General features: G+C 43.0%; 1 protein-coding gene across 3 annotated transcripts; it reads right to left on the reverse strand.

Annotated features, from left to right (window-relative positions):
- Nucleotides 1-1,899: 1,899 nt before the first annotated feature.
- Nucleotides 1,900-15,160, reverse strand: LOC306930533 (uncharacterized protein). 3 transcript variants are annotated; one of them, XM_079511552.1, is made up of 4 exons: nucleotides 15,047-15,160; nucleotides 10,231-10,354; nucleotides 6,804-6,918; nucleotides 1,900-5,166 (listed from the first exon to the last, which is right to left on the reverse strand). In XM_079511552.1, exons 3-4 carry the CDS (start codon nucleotides 6,889-6,891, stop codon nucleotides 3,329-3,331), a joined length of 1,926 nt encoding a protein of 641 aa, XP_079367678.1. In that variant the 5' UTR covers nucleotides 6,892-6,918; nucleotides 10,231-10,354; nucleotides 15,047-15,160; the 3' UTR covers nucleotides 1,900-3,328. The 3 variants fall into 3 exon arrangements, with proteins under 3 accessions (XP_079367678.1, XP_079367676.1, XP_079367677.1); XM_079511550.1 differs by having other exon boundaries at nucleotides 6,804-6,923; XM_079511551.1 differs by lacking the exon at nucleotides 6,804-6,918.
- Nucleotides 15,161-17,585: the final 2,425 nt, after the last annotated feature.

Consider the following 17,585-nt stretch of genomic DNA (forward strand, 5'->3'; position numbering starts at 1 on the left):
AGCTCACTGGGAGGGGGGGGGGGGACAGTGTTCCGTTCACTTCCACCATCTGTTCTCTCCCCTCCAGGTAGGATTGCATCCAGCTCACTGATGTGCTATCGAAACCAATTGCTTTTAGCTTGTTAACCAGTATGGAGTGGTTCACGGTGTCAAAGGCCTTTTGGGGTTCCAGCATGACCATGCCGCAGTATTTGCCAGCATCCACCTCTTGTTTGATGTGGTCGCTCAAATAGAGAAGGCATGTGTCAGTGGAGTGGGATGTTCTGAAGCCAGATTGGAACTCCCCATTCCCCATCCTGACCAGCCTATTATTATCGCATTTTTGCTATGTGCAATAACTAACTGCAAGCCAATGAAGAATTAACTAATCAGTAGCATTGTCAGTATTTGTCTTAATTTCTAATTCATATTTATTTAGTTGCCAATAGTTTAACTGTTGACTGTTGAGAGACATAGGCTATTGTCTTGTATTGCTATAAAATTAATGGTAAATTCTACATGCATTAAAATAGTGGCCAGTGGTTACAATGATGGGGCCAGTGATCTTGAAAGTGGCAAATTTCAGTGGTGGCGTAAAAACAACAAGGTCACATGGCTTTGGGGAGTTTAGGCAGAAGATCTACAAGCTCTCATGTCAATGTGCTGTGGGCTTGTAGATCACCAATTTGGCTAAATATTGAAAAAAATAAACAGATTATTTCCCCCTGATTTTTTTATTCTTTATGTTTGAAGCACTTCATACAGCACTATGTTCCATATTCTGCTACAGTACACGTTTGATGGGGGGGGGGGGGGGGAGTGTTACTGAAACGATGTTGGTGCTTCTTGCACTTCCTTTTCATAAGCAATAAATGTTATCCAATGCATTTAAAGGAATTATTGTGTTAGAATTTATGTTACTGTAAAAAAATATGTTTTACTTAAATTCATATCAGCTCATAATATCATGCTTTTTGATTCTCCACTAATCGGTAATCGGACATATCGGCCAAAATCCATTCGATCACTAAACAGATAAGCCTCCTGAATCATAACCACGTTGATGTTTGTAGCCTAATAACCAAACAGTTTGTAAATGTCATTAACATATTTATTTTTGCAAAAGAATTCTGGCATTTTTGTGTTGAACCGGGGCCACAAATGTATGCTAATTAGTCAGGCCCGGCAGAGCCATGAAACACATTTATAGTGCCGTGATATATGTCAGGTTGTGGCTTCCTGGTGGCGCTATAATAGACCAATGTGAAAAGGGTGGCATTTCTTCTTACACCTTGGATGGCAATTGGATGATTTTGTTCCAAAAATGTGTTTTGCAAAAGTCCACCTGTTGGTGGCGCTATAACAGGCCAATGTGAAAAGGGTGGGATATATTCCTCAGCCTAGTAGGAAAGTCCGTGAAAGATTTCACGTAAATTGCACACTGCGTTCATGATTTGAGGCTTTTTGTTCAAAACGGGACAATCCTGAAAACTTTGAAAGCCAATGTTAGCCAATAAGGATAACAGGTCCATCTTGAACACATGACTATAGAGATAGGCTACTGTGTAACGATTTGCGATTTCCAAAATCTGGAGGAGTAATTTCAAAAGTCGGCCTCCTGGTGGTGCTATAACAGGGCAGAGGTTCATCGTTGGCATCTAGGGAGTGTGCAAAATTTGGCATAGACCGGATTAACGGTGCCAGAGATTAGCTGGTAACAGACGGAAGCACGCACACACACACAGACCGAGTGCAAAACATCCTCTCTCCCCATGCCTTCAGCCTGGTGGAGACAATAATAATTCTGCTCTCTGTTTGTGTATTCAAATTTATATATTATGAAGATGGCGCTGACTGGCGTTTCCCTTTTATTAACCGGAAGCTAAGCAGTCCTATCACAAACAATCCCCCCCCCCCAAGAGCAGAGCATAAGATAAGATATGAACAACATTTAATTGAATGCCATATACCACATAAATACATATCACATGTAGAACAATCCATGAATTCATCACTTTAACGCCCATTACAGAACTAGATACCACATATAGTATACAACCCATAATCACATATAATCATAGAATCACCCATTACAGAACTAGATACCACATATAGTACAACCCATAAATCACAGAATCACCCATTACAGAACTAAATGGGTGCAATATGAACGGATTGAACGCCGACATCTGAAAAACTACCGTCTCTTTATTCTTTATTCGGATCCCCATTATAGCTTCCACAAAGTGGTCGCTAGTCTTCCTGGGGTCCACACAAAAATGTATGCAATAAAAAACAGATAATTGAAATTTAAAACATAGCTAAAACAGTGAAATCTGCATTTAACAGAGACAACAACGACCAATAGTAATATAGTGTTTACACAAAAAATAAATACAATAAGAATAAGGTACAAAACAGAGGAAAAAAAAACTTAATCTATAAAGGACTCATCAATTTATGTTTAAGTAAATCTGGCAGGCATGTAAAGTGAACGCAGAATAGTGACTGCTTAAATAGACCGCCTGATGTACTGTGGTCGTGTGTAAGCGAATGAGAAACAGACAGACTGATTAGTGGGAGTATACATGTATATGAATTAACTATTAGCGAATGAATAGGGCTGCGCTTGATTTTTTTTTGACAGGTTATTTTTTCGAGTTTCCGGGCCTAAACTTGTGTTAACAGTTCAGGCCTGGCCCAGTTAGGGCCGGCCCAGTTCATTTTCAGGCCCGTTGAAAACTCTACAACAAAGAGTACATAGAGGAACAGGACATGGAGGGCAGTTTGCCACTAAACCCCTATATGGGTCCCTGGAGTCCCTCAAGGCTCTATTCTGCATGTTTTATGTTATTATGGGGAAGGCTTTCACGACAATTTGGTTTTGATTTACAACATGAAATTAACATTAAAAGTAATCACATTTCACATGACCGATGTCATCAGCTTTTTGGAGTTATTAACCAAATCTATGCCAGCATTGGAGTCAGTGCTCTGGAGCAAGTGCCAACAGAATTCACGAAAAAGGCAACAAAGAAGACCCTGTGATTTGTCCCCGTGAACCGGAAGTAGTAATCAGCCATTTCCGAGTCCGAGTCGGGACCCCAATGTAGCCACAGAAACGCTAATATGCTAACCGGGAGGTCGCCATAATGTTTTATTAAGCTCCTAGCATCGTCCCTCACCCCATATCACCTCAATCTGAGGCTCTAAAGTCACTAAAGATCACGCACGTGTGCACAAAGTTGTTGGGTTTCGATGACGTCACACCATGGAAGCGAGTGTTGGCTAGCGACGGGAAGCTAAAATTCAGTATACAATATATATTATTAATTCTGGATGGTGTGTTCTATGTCTGTGTGTGGATGGATCTCTCATGATTTCGCAGATGGCTTGATGTAGTAAAACTACTCTCACACTCACTACAATGAAAGGGTTTCTCTCCAGTGTGAATTCTCCGGTGGGCTATAAGGCTGGATCTCATATTAAACTTGCTCTCACACTGGTCACAGTGGAATGGTCTTTCTCCAGAGTGGATTTTCTGGTGTGTTCTAAGGTTGGATAATTGAGTGCACCTTTTTCCACACTGGTCACATTCATAGGGTTTCTCTCCGGTGTGTATTCTCTGGTGTTTTATTAGATCAGCTTTTGCCATGAACTTGCTCTCACACTGGTGACAGTGATATGGTCTTTCTCCGGTGTGTATTCTCTGGTGTTTTATTAGATCATAACTTCCCTTAAACTTGCTCCCACACTGGTCACAGTGGAATGGTTTTTCTCCAGTGTGGATTCTCTGGTGTGTTCTAAGGTTGCCTAGTTGAGTGAAGTGTTTTCCACACACATCACATCCATAGGGTTTCTCTTTCATGTGTGTTCTCTCATGGCGCTGTAGATCGCCTGATCCAGTAAAACTAAGACCACACTGACTACAATGAAAGGGTTTCAGTCCTGTGTGAATTCTCTGGTGTAGTTTTAATGCAGACGTCGTCTTAAACTTGCTCTCACACTGGTCACAGGGGAATGGTCTTTCTCCAGTGTGGATTCTCTGGTGCGTTTTAAGGCTGTGCATTCTAGTGAAACTTTGTCCACACTGGTCACATCCAAAGGGTTTCTCTCCCGTGTGAATTTTCTGGTGCTGCATTAATTCGGTCTTTGTCTTAAACTTGCTCTTGCACTGGTCACAGTGGAATGGTCTTTCTCCAGTGTGAATTCTCTGGTGTGTTTTAAGGTGGTCCATTCTAGTGCATCTTTTTCCACACTGATCACATCCATAGGGTTTCTCTCTAGTGTGAATTCTCTGGTGTTTTATTAAGTTGGATCTGACAGAGAACTTGCTCTCACACTGGTCACAGGGGAATGGTCTTTCTCCTGTGTGGATTCTCGTGTGTGTTTTAAGGTTGATTAATTGAGTGAACCTTTTTCCACACTGGTCACATCCATAGGGTTTCTCTCCAGTGTGAATTCTCTGGTGAATTACTAATGCGACATTTGACTTAAACTTGCTCCCACACTGGTCACATTGATACTGTTTAAGTTCTGTGTGCACTAGCTTGTGACCGTTTAAAGCATTTGATTGACTAAAATCCTTTCCACACACATCACAGTGAAAGGGTTTCAGTCCAGTGTGAATTCTCTGGTGTGATATTAGTGCAGATGATGTCTTAAACTTGCTCTCACACTCGTTACATTGATAGGGTTTTTCTCCAGTGTGGATTCTCTGGTGTGATTTCAGGTTGGACTTTACACTGAAGTATTTTCCACACTGGTCACATCCATGAGGTTTCTCTCTAGTGTGAATTCTCTGGTGTATTTTTAATACAGATGTTGTCTTAAACTTGCTCCCACCCTGGTTACAGTGATATGGTTTTTCTCCAGTGTGAATTCTCTGGTGTGTTTTAAGGTGGGCTATTTGGGTGTACTTCTTTCCACACTGGTCACATCCATAGGGTTTCTCTCCAGTGTGTATTCGTTGGTGTCTTATTAAATCAACATTTTCCTTAAACTTGCTCCCACACTGGTGACAGTGGTATGGTCTTTCTCCAGTGTGAATTCTCCGGTGTGCTGTAAGGTGGCCTTTACTAGTGAAGTGTTTTCCACACTGGTCACAGCCGTGATGGTTTGGTTTAGCCAAGCTCCTTTGTCCCTTTACTGCTGATAGGACAGGGAAGCCAGATGAAAGATGCAACACTGGATTGAAAACAAAGAGAAAGGGAATCTAGTTGAGAAGTAATGATTGGTACTTACATGTCCACACATGTGCTCCACAGCCCTCCCTTTCATTTAAATTACCCATTTAAAATGGGTGCCTGTTAGTTTTAGGATTGATTTTAAATTTTGAATTACCACTTTTAAAGCACTGCATGGCTTGGCCCCCAGCTACATTAAAGATATGCTGGAGCCTCATAGGCCTTAGATCAGCAAACTTTTCTCCTGAAAGTTCCGGCTACTCAGCTTGTCACAATGGGTGACCGGGCTTTCTTGGCCTGGGCACCTAAGCTTTGGAATGCCCCGTCAGAGGCCCTAAGAGATATGTGACCGAATACAGTGGTTTGAGACACAAGTAAGCCATGGTCATTTGTCAGTGTTTTACATATTATGAAACTACAGACTGTAAGCTTTCATATGATGTACTGTTCATTGAAATTGGAAAATATTTGAAGAAGATATGACTCTTTTAAACTTGTTCAAAAAAAAAAAAAAGTACAGACAAGATTTCACTTAATTTGCAAATAATGTACAAATGCCTTATTACATTATTATTATTATGTACAGTACGTACAAAGGTACCTTTTTACCCCTAAAGGGATTCCTGGAATCAGCCGTGCACTGATGTGAAAAAGTAACAACCTTACCAACAGAAAGTCAGTGGAAAAAATACCTTTGTGACGTTTGTTATGATCCTTTCCACTATTTAAGAAGAATCACACCATGATTTGTACTACACTTGTAGTGACCAAATGAATAGAAAAATCACACCTGTGTGAACTGAGTGGTGCAACTCCCCTCTCCCCCTGCCTCTCTCTCTCTCTGTAATTAGCACTAGGCAACAGTGCAACACTATCTCTCTCTCTCTCTGTTTCTGGCACAACAGCGTCACTTTTGCCCCTACTGGTACTCATAGTCACATAGGTTAACACAGACATTGCTGTTCCTTGGAGTGGTTGCACCACTCAAAAATACAAATAGAAAGTATGTCATGACATCACAGGTCCTCTCAAATTTCGGATGGCTGGCTCCCTGGCTATAGCTACGGCCAATCGAAACCACACTATGTAAATACGGTGGAGGAATGTTCACATCCCCAAAATACGCAAAGAAACTTAAAAAAAGGAATCAAATGTATTTTGGCCAATCGTGGAGTTCCATTAGCGCCGACTTGTGTCTTCAAACGTTGGAACTGGTCACTTGTGTCTTCAAACATAAGCTTACCGTGTTCTTTTAAATCACAGCTAAAAACTATACAATGGCTTTCACTTGATTTATTGATTGATTTATTTTGTGTTCACCTGTTTTAATTGTTGCCGTTTTATATTGCTTCACTGTATTTTATTCTGCTATTGGAAAGCACTTTGTAACATTGTTTTGAAAAGTTCTTTATAAAAGTTTTATAAATTATTTATAAAGTTTATTATTATTATTTATAAAAAAAGAAACATCATTCATAATTAGAACTTCCCTTTCAACACACGTTTCCGTGGGACCCTACTGCAGTTATGAGTATTGTTGAAATCTCTCTGCAACACTTATATTTGTTTGAGACCAGAGAGTGGTATACCAACCACTCCAACCAGCTGAATGAGAGAATGCATCAAGATGAAACTTACCGAGGTCCAGGCGTTCTTCTTTAACTTTAACCTCATCTTCAGGTTCCTGTTTAATAGAAACGGTGCTGGTTGGTTCTGGAGAACCCATCTTCACCTGCAGGCTGGACTCCACACACTGTTCTGGAATGAAGGAATAGAAGTTGAATATATAACGGAGAACAGAGGGTTGTAGATGAAGGTGTGTTATTTTCACAGTGATCCAGCATATCTGTAGCTGTAGCCCATTTTGGGCGGGAACGGGGAACCCATTTGTGTTTTAAGCATTATGTTATACTTTAGCTATTGAAAAATAGCAGATATACAAATCACCGAGTGCCACGCTACGAGCTTGTAGGTCTGCTAATTTGTTTTAGCAGAACGGAATGTAGACGGCACCCGGGAGCAGTATGGGTTGGCGCCCCAGCCTGTGTCTTCCGTGAGGAAGAAGCCCAACAAACCCATGGTGAGGCCTTTAGGAGGGCCATTCAAGCCACAAACGGAGCCTGCGGCACCACCATGGGCTAGGTGGAGCCTGCAGAACCATTGCGGCTCGAGAATCCACCATTCTTCAATGAAGTGCCTGGTGCTGGGAGTCTGGTGCAACGCACAGGGGCTGGATCTGGTGAGCGCAGGAGTGGACCTGGTGAAACGTAGGAGGGGCCCGGACAGGAGTCAACAGAGCCTAGTCCTTCCACGTGCCAGAATAGTAACTCCCAGTCCCGGCAGAGTAGTTCGGATTGTGTGGCCCTGGTTTTTCCCTAATGGGACTGATCGAGGGTAGCTACTGGGACATAAGTCGGGACTTGATCACCCCGGCTGGGTCACCTGAGTGAGGGGTATGATGTTGGGAGACCCGAAACCCTGATGACCTTGGGATACATCACTGAGGATAAGTCCAAGGTGCATCCATGCAATGTATTTTTGTTTTAATTTCTATCAAATGTCATTGTCTCCACCAGGCCGAAGGCATGGGGAGAGAGTATGTTTTGCACTCCGTCCGTGTGTGTGTGTGTGTCCGTCCTTCCTTCCTTCCGTCCGTCCGTTACCAGCTAGTCGATGCCAAACTTTGCACACACACTCCCTGGATGCCAACGATGAACCTCTGCCCCGCATTTTGAAGAACGGCCTGTTATAGCGCCACCATGAGGCAGCTTTTCACATTTTTTACCTAAAACTGCACCGATCTGCGTGAAACGTTGCATGCACACTCCCTAGAGGCCAAGGACAAATCTTTGACCTGCATTTTCCACATCTGCCTTTTATAGCGCCACTAGGAGGCTGACTTTTGTAAAACACATTTTTTGATATTACTCCTCCAGATTCTGTCCAAAAATCTCACAAATCGTTACACAGTATCTCTATGGTCATGTGCTCAAGTCGGATCGGTCCGATATTTCATATTCCATCCTAATTGGCTATAATTGGCTTTCACAGTTTGCAAGATTGCCCCGTTTTGAACAAAAGCCTCAAATCTTGAACGCAGCATGCAATTTACATGAAATCTTTCACACCTTTTCTTACTAGGCTGAGGAATATATCCCACCCTTTTCACATTGGCCTGTTATAGCGCCACCAACAGGTTGATTTTTGCAAAACACATTTTTGGAACAAAATGCCTCAAATCATCCAATTGCCATCAAAGGCAAACATGTTTATATTACTCCTAAACATTTTGCCAAACATCTCACACAGTCCTATCCTCCTGGTGGAGACCTGTGCCCAGAAGGGCACTTGTTCTAGTTTACCATGAGATGGCGGAACATGGCGGAACTTCCAACACTTGCGTTTTGTTTGTGTGTTTGTTTGGCAAACGTTGTCGTATAATGTTGGAGGCTTTGCGTCGCACCAGGTGGGCAAGCATTAGTCCGACGTGTGACATGCGGTCCGACATACCGTTAGTCCGACTACGTGGCTGGTTAAGATCGACTCACCCTGTGGCAGTGTTGTTTTTGGCAGCACATTTCTATTTTAGTTTAGTCAGTCTTTGGAATTAAACTTAATTTAGTTTTAGTCACATTTTAGTCACCTGGAATGTGTTAGTCTAGTTTTAGTCGACTAAATGTCATAAGATTTAGTCGACTAAATCTACGGTTGATTTAGTCGACTGAAATGCATTTTGGCGGGCCTTGATGCCGTCGTAATTACTGTTTTTACAGTCGTGTTGTGAGCTTGTAGATCGGCTGTGAGCTTGTAGATCGGCTGTGAGCTTGTGGTTTCCGCATGCGGTTATGCTTAGGCTTACTGTCGGGTGTCTGATTATTATGGGTGTCTGATTATTGGGACGTCGATTAAGGCTACCGTCGTGACTCGTGCCTCACTACTCTCAGCCATTATAAAATAAAATCACACTTGTGTGAAGTTAGGGGCGCTCAACCAATCAAATAATTTCCGTGGCACTCACGCACACGCACACACAGACACGAAGGTAGACAGGAACGCCCACAAATGTCACATCCGGTTTTAGCCTGGGATAAAGTAAAAGGTCTAGAAATATTGACAGCCAAGAAAAATCCATCAGAAGGACATCTGGAACGCAATCGTTCACTCGCCCTCGGAAAGTTCAACCTGTTTTTCCATTTACAACATTAACGACATTTATGTAGACATAACGTCTACATAAATGTTCAGATTTCAAATATAAAGTGCTCGCCCCAGAGCCACGGTTGTTACAATCCTCCTCGGGTGGGTTTAAGTACCCGTATCTTCCGCATTGTTCAATAAAAAGCGTTTTATTGATCGGTGGCCATTTTATCACAGCACCAACCGATAGGGGCGCATAGTTGAAAGCACATGGCCAAAAACTGATTAAACGTTGCTTTTTATTGAACAATACGGAAGATACCGGTACTTATATCCGCCCAAGCAGAATTGCAACATCCATGGGTGAGCACTTTATATTTGTAATCTGAACATTTGTGTAGGCGTAAACCGCAAGGGCTGTAAATGGAGAATGTGCATAAAACACTTAGTAAGGGCTACCATGAGCTCAGCTCACAGTGCACTGCGACGCGTTGAGTTTGTAGATTTTGGACAACAGGCAAAGTTTAACATTGTTTAATGTTGTTTAATGCAATCAGATAGGACTTTTCTGTTTGGATGTATGGGCTGTCGAGGCCAGAAAGTAGTTTTTTGCCACTCAATAGGCGTTCCTGCATAAATTCCGGGTTTGATGACGATGTCACGCGCATACCCTCTATATCAAAACCCAACAGCCATTAAGACAGTTGGCAGGGAGCCATTATGGTTTGGCAAAGTGCCGTTCACTATTTAATATCATGCAGGATTTACACACTGCTTTAGCTCGTATTCATTAAAAGGGGCTGGCTCCACTCAACAAGGTAACCTGATACCTCGTAGCTTATTGCTTTAAAATAAAACACTACATACTTATCCTGTAAAACTTCACTACAGGTTTAATTTAACTCACAGTAAATAAAACATGACATACCTATCCTGTACAACTTCACTACAGGTCTCATCCTTGCATCAATCAGTCCACATCTCTGGTCCATCTCTCTCTGTTCCTCTTTGGAGGCCATGTGTTGATCCAGTAGATCTCTCCCTGTGGTCATCTGTGGAAATCACCAGTAGAAAAAAAAAACCTTTTTGTACTCATAAAGTAACCGTACATACAGTACCTCACAGAACGGTGGTTACATAGTCACCACGAAGGCTCAGTCACCTCAGTTTTTAGGCTGACCACTGGCACAAGCAGCAGCAACTGATCGACTGACCTTCAGGCCTCTGCATGGGGTATGGTTATACACAATTTTGAAAGTGATGGGGTAACGTTCTACTGCATCTACAGACTACTGTACTGTAACTAGTATATAGTAGGGCATTCGTCAAAAGGGTCGACTTCATTAACACGAGTCGACTCCCATCAGCCTGAGCCGAAATGTGATTGTATAGGTGGGCTGTTAAAAAAAAATCACACCCGTGTGAACTGAGTGGTGTAAGGTTTTATATAGCATGATCAGCTGTGGTCTGACGTAATGATGTGATGATTTGTGACCATGAAGTTGATTCAGCTGGAGTTTTTGTCCGATGTGAGGTATTATATAAGGTAAGGTATTATATAGCCTGATCAGCTCTGATCTGACGTAATGAAATCACACCTGGATGTGATTTCACAACTGGCTTTTTTTGTGCAGAGAAAATGAGCATGGTTGCTACGGTCATCCAGTTCACCCGGGTGTGATTTAATTACGTCAGAAATTATTTTGAACATAGCAACCATGCTCATTTTTTTCTGCACACAAAAGCCAGTTGTAGGAGTGGTTTACACCACTCAAAATATATATATATATATATATATATATATATTCACCACCTGTCCACAGGAGACTTTTCAAAAAAACAAAACAAAAAAAAAACACTTTAGTTTAAAAGACCCAATCGAGTAAAAAACTATTTGATGGTAGAAAAAATAAACAAACGAATAAAAGTTGTATTTTTTTTTATCTTGGCCATCAACTTTGCGCACACTATGCGCAAGCAGTTCGCTACTGGCCAATCACAGTGGGGCTGTGATCCGCTCTCTAGCTATGTTATAACGGGCTGCGGTGGGATCCAATCACAGCGGGGCTGTGATCCGCTCTCTAGCTATATTATAACGGGCTGCGGTGGGCTCCAATCACAGCGGGGCTGTCAGGCTGTGATCCGCTCTCTAGCTATAGAGACACACGGGACTACAAATTTCACGCCCCCAAATGAGACAGCGGCCCCACTTCTGGTCCGTTTTAACGCTGTACTGCAGCTGTCAATGCAATCCCTATGAGAGGCATCATGAAATACCCTAATTTCACTGGTTCATTACTGAGGCTGTAGCGATTTTCTTTGTGTTCCAATAAAGTGTCCCATATGTTTGATTTGTCCTTTTCAATGTCACATACCTGCCATCTCAATATACAACCCACAATGTACTATAATATAAAAAAAAGTGGTCGCACGGTAATAGTATATACGTCACGGTTGCATCCCTTGAGGTTTTCAATACCCATATATATTTGTTGTATTTCGTTTTATATGCTTGTATTTGTTGAAAATTATCTAAACAGCATCTTGCAAGACTAATTATTAATACTCATCTGGAGAATTCACTAGGTAGTTGAAAATGTCAGGATATGCCACTCGTCCATTTAGCTGGGTTATTTTCCCAACTATTCAGCCAAGTTAACTTTATACAACAAGTTGACAACGGTAAAACACACCGTCGGAGCTCCGCAGTAGGTAGAACATGACATACATGTTCAAAATATAGACATGAATAACAAGTCAGTCGGGATTGGGATGTATTATTGAGAATTCCACTCTTCAAAGTCGGCACAAGTAGCCTCGTAAAGGCAGTGACGTCCCTTAAAAGCTTCAGGTTCTCTGTCTGCAGTCTCCCCTCTGCTCCGTTAACATTATGGGTAACTCATTCAAGTGGTAAATTAAATGTGAAATAGATCCTCTATTGAGAAAACAACAACATATGTTGACAAAGACACTTAATTTCATATTATTTTAAAAGTAGGCTAACTACAGTTGAATTTCAATGGACTTCTATGGGCTGGCCTGCAGTACACTGGTCTAACGGACCAGAAGTGGGGACGCTGTCTAGACGTTATTTGGGGCGTGAAATGTGTAGTCCCCGTGTGTCTCTATATTATAACGGGCTGCGGTGGGATCCAATCACAGCGGGGCTGTGATCCGCTCTCTTGCTATTATAACGGGCTACGGTGGGATCCAATCCAAAATAATGCCACGCCGAGTCATAACAAATGCAGACAAGAGACATGCAGTGTGCTGTGCACAGAGATACACACTCGTACAATTCCCTTTTTGGAATACATTTGATCATTGTTTACATTACAGTAACATTTATAACGTTTTTGAACAAGCCATTATACAAAAAAGTCCTTCTGCACACCTACAAAGGACAGGTGCGTCGGATAACAGGAAAACTGATAGGTAGAAAAAAGAGAACAAGCCATTACAAATATATAGCTAACGCCCAACGTTGTGTCATTAATGTAAACGGGTCCACATCCAACGTGTCCTACAGATGTCTGTAGTGAACGCAGGCAGTAAAATGATCCTGCTGTGAAACAGTTTAATTTGGATATTTATTTAGACACGCTGTGTATCAAGCCGTTAGCATGTCTGTTCCTAATTCACCCGGTGACACAACACTAACAAATGGAACCAAATGGACCCTTACAGGTCTGTAACTCTGTGACATGGAACCAAATGGACCTACAGGTCTGTAACTATGTGACATGGAACCAAATGGACCTACAGGTCTATAACTCTGAGAGAGTAACAAATGGACCCTTACAGGTCTGTAGCCCTAGAACGGCTCTTGTTGTTTCATACAGTATACAGTATTTCACATTCATGAGCCATAGAACTCTTCCATCCGCTCCTGGTTGAAATGAATTAAATGTGATAAATGCTCTGTTTGTACTCACCCATTAAATAATTCCAAAGACGTGGAGTGAAATATGGTCCTCTAGTTTTATATCCATGTGAAAGTTCTGGCACAAAACGTGTATTTAGTCAATTATCTCCACTTTTTCAAGAGATGCACACGGACGAATACGTCCTGTTTACCGCAGACGTCATCAGCAATTGACCAGGGAAGTTTGGGTCACATAATTGGCAGGTGCCTTGCGATAGGTGCTGGGTAATTAATCACACCACCTGCCAATTGTGTGACCCAAACTTTTGTGTTTCCCTGGTCAATTGGTGATGACGTCTGTGGTAAACAGGACGTATTCGTAAAATCAGTCCATCGATAATTCCGGGCCCCTTTGCCCGGAGAGAAAGACGTCCGTGTGCATCTCTTGAAAAAGTGGAGATAATTGACTAAATACACGTTTTGTGCCAGAACTTTCACATGGATATAAAACTAGAGGACCATATTTCACTCCATGTCTTTGGAATTATTTAATGGGTGAGTACAAACGGAGCATTTATCACATTTAGGCCGCGCATAATTAATTTCAACCAGGAGCGGATGGAAGAGTTCTATGGCTCATGTATGTGAAATACTGTATACTGTATGAAACAACAAGAGCCGTTCTAGGGCTAGCCCGTCTCCGGACCCCCCGGGTTGAGCTCCTTTGGACCCCTACCCCGTAGGGTCCGGTATCACCGGCTTCAAGCGACATGGGATGCAATCTGACTTCCCCTTCTCCGACGGATCTCTGCGCTGTGGGTGTCACGCTGACATATTCCAAAAGAAGCATATGAACGCTATAGGAGACAACGAACCCTCTGACCCCCCCCGCGAACGGCTCAGAAGCCGTTAAGTATTTTTAATGTTTGTACGACCGTTTTGGCAGCTCTCTTCCTTCCTTCCTTGACTTCCTTATTGACATCCTATTGTACCGCCTCCATCACCGTGGCTGGCTACCTGCGACAGAGCGCTGGAACTGGCTATCTGCGCGTTCCTGCCTCTGTCGCAGGTAGCCAGCCACGGTGATGGAGGCGGTACAATAGGATGTCAATAAGGAAGTCAAGGAAGGAAGGAAGAGAGCTGCCAAAACGGTCGTACAAACATTAAAATACTTAACGGCTTCTGAGCCGTTCGCGGGGGGGGTCAGAGGGTTCGTTGTCTCCTATAGCGCAGAGATCCGTCGGAGAAGGGGAAGTCAGATTGCATCCCATGTCGCTTGAAGTCGATGATAAGGAACCCTACGTAAAGTCATCAAAATGACAGAAACTTTAACGTAGGGTTCCGAAAGGAGCTATTCTAGGGCTAACAGGTCTGTAACTCTGAGAGTGTACACATGGAACCAAATGGACCCTTACAGGTCTGTAACTCTGAGTGTACACATGGAACCAAATGGACCCTTACAGGTCTGTAACTCTGAGAGTGTACACATGGAACCAAATGGACCCTTATGGGTCTGTAACTCTGAGAGTGTAACACATGGAACCAAATGGACCCTTACGGGTCTGTAACTCTGAGAGTGTAACAAATGGAACCAAATGGACCTTGCGGGTCTGTAACTCAGAGAGTGTAACAAATGGAACCAAATGGACCCTTACAGGTCTGAGAGACTGAGAGACACACACACACACACACACACACACACACACACACACACACACACACACACACACACACACACACTTCTGTCTCTAGGACTAGCGTTAGCAGCTATGCTAGCACACTATGATATAGTAGTTGTTATTGTTAAGCACCGTGCGTGTGCATCACGTGACACAGTAACACACATCATCCTCCAGCAGTGAAAACAATATGTATTTACCTGAAATCAGCGTAGCTCTGCTTGGAAGTTGGAACTACTCAGGTCCAACTCCAATCCGCTCCCTCACTGATGCAGCCTCGGTGGGTGGATGCTGACAAAGAGACGAAACCCCGCCGTGAGTTTTTGGATCACCACTAGATGGCGCACCACAAGATGGCGGGCGGCAGCGCTTCTTCTTCTTCTCTGAGTTTTTTGGCGGATCGCAACCAACGTAAAGGTGCATACCGCCACCTACTGTACAAGAGTGTGCAACATCATGTCAATTTTCTAGCGCTAGATCCTACTACTCAGGTTTGTAGTGTACAAAAATGTAAGTCTTCCTCACCATATAGCTACACCCTTTCCCTCTGCTCCAAGAATCCCTGACAAATCCCATTCCTGTCCTGCATCATTAACTTTCAGTAATAGGCTACGTGCTCTACATTTTCTATTTCCCCACAACTTCCACATTTAAAGCTCTCTGCCTTACCCATAGTAAAATGGGTGCTGTTTAACCCAGTGTGGCCTAGCCTTGCGATGAATCGTTCTTCCCTTCTATTCCTTTCATTATACTCCTTAGTCCTTAGTGGCTACTGTTTTTTGTACCTTGTAGTACCCTCGTCCTTTTAGGTCTTCGTCCCACCTTTTCTGCCAAATTTCCATCCCTTTCTTTTTAACCATTGCTTTCCCTTCACCCTTTCCTAGTAACGCTCGTAGTGCTACCTCCTGCTGACTGCTGAGTTGCCCTTTTGGCAAGCTTGTCCGCCCTCTCGTTCCCTGCCAGCCCCTTATGTGCTGGCACCCAACAAAACTGAACATCCAGGCCACCTCTGTGTAGCCCTAGCAAGCACTGGTTAATTTCAGTAACTAGGTCCTCTAACTGACTTTTCGGACTGAAGGCTTTTCAACACTGCTAGTGAGTCTGTGCACACGACCACCCGCTCTGGTCTGACCTCCTCCACCCATTGTAACCCAGTGATGATTGCCACCGCCTCTGCTGTAGGCTATATACTGACAAGTGATCTGGTATCCTCTTTGCTATAGTGACATTGAACTCTGGTATATACACTCCTATTCCCACCCTGTGCTGCTCATTCTTAGACCCGTCTGTGAATATGTGCAAGTTGCTGATTGATTGATTTATTAACAGTTTGCAGAATTACAGTACATTTCAAGTACAACAACTGTTAACTGTGAGTGGACGACACCATAAGCATTACACTTGTTTACAATAGGGCCCACCATTTTCAATTCATCAAAACAATTAGAGACATACGAATATACACAACTATAGTCAAAACAGGAAATCATCATAGAGGAGGTAAAACAAGAAAAGAAACATATACAGTGAGGGGAAAAAGGGGGGGATTCAGATTTTACGGGGGCCAGTTTCTAATTGCAGCCGTCCGTAGGTGCCCTTTGAGGGCGGTTTTGAAGGAGTCAAGGGATTTGCATGTCTTAATGACTGTTGGTAGGGCGTTCCACATTTTGGTGGCATAGGAGCGAAATTAATTTAGTCCCTTGTTTGTGCTGAATCTGGGTTGCACATGGTTTGTTGAACTCCCTCTGGTGTTGTGGGTGTGGACTTCGTTGACATTAAGGAAGTATTTAGACAGGTACTGTACATGGGTATCTTGGTGGTGTGGACCAGACCCATTGCAAGATGCTGTACTCTGTCGTCAACCCTAAGCCATTCCAGCCTGTCAAAGTGGGCAGGGGTGAGGTGGGTTCGGGGGTGAGGCCAAGTAGTAGCCGGACCAGTTTGTTTTGGGAAGTCTGGAGCCTAGTTTTAAGGGCCTTAGAGGTGCTGTGGTACCAGAGGTGCAAGCATAGTCGAAGAAACCTTGTACGAGGGCTCCTGTTAGGGTCTTCAAGGTGTTTTTGTTGACCAGTGAGGAGATCCTGTATAGGAATCTTGTTCTTTGGTTGACTCTTGATTACGTTGGTGGCCATTTTATCACCGGAAAGAATTGCCTCTAGGATGGAACCTAGGTAGGTAATTTCATCTTTTCGTGTGATAACATTGTCACCCACTCTAATCAAGAAGTCATTAGCCTTGCTGAGATTACTATTAGAACCAAAGAGAACGGATTCAGTTGTACCCAGGCGTAGATAGTTTGTTATCAGCGAGCCAGGTGCAGATTCTACCGAGCTCAGAGCTTAGGGCCTGGCCTTTTCAACCTGCAGCTTGTTCCTGTCCCAGACCAGCAGTGCTGAGTCATCTGCGAACAGGAACAAGTTGCAGTCACAAGCTGTAGGATACTTCTGTCTGAGGTAAAGGTTGGATGGGCTCCTATGTCCTCTGTTTGCCAAACACTTTTATTTTCAATAATGGTCAGGCCCTTAATGAATTGTATTGAATTGCAATGAATTGAATGGGGCTATGGGGTAATAGTATCCCAAGCGGCACACTTTACTACTTATTTCGATGGAAATAAGCAAATTAGCACAAAAACCCAACCCCCTTTGAGGTCTTATGGTAGGGGAAATAGCCAATAATGCACTTTTGCATAAAATAACACCTAGACCTCTTTGGTGGGGACGTAACAACTACAAATAA

This window comes from Electrona antarctica, assembly GCF_951216825.1.
Source record: "Electrona antarctica genome assembly, chromosome: 10".
Taxonomy (NCBI): domain Eukaryota; kingdom Metazoa; phylum Chordata; class Actinopteri; order Myctophiformes; family Myctophidae; genus Electrona; species Electrona antarctica.

Bases quoted from the DNA above. Each gene is read 5' to 3' on its own strand.
- LOC306930533 (XM_079511550.1), bottom strand. From the start codon at position 10,354: ATGACCACAGGGAGAGATCTACTGGATCAACACATGGCCTCCAAAGAG. The intron at 6,924-10,230 runs GTATGTCATGTT...CCTTCATTCCAG, and splicing joins AGTGAAGTTGTACAGGATAG to AACAGTGTGTGGAGTCCAGC. The intron at 5,167-6,803 runs GTAAGTTTCATC...TTTTCAATCCAG, and splicing joins AGAAGAACGCCTGGACCTCG to TGTTGCATCTTTCATCTGGC.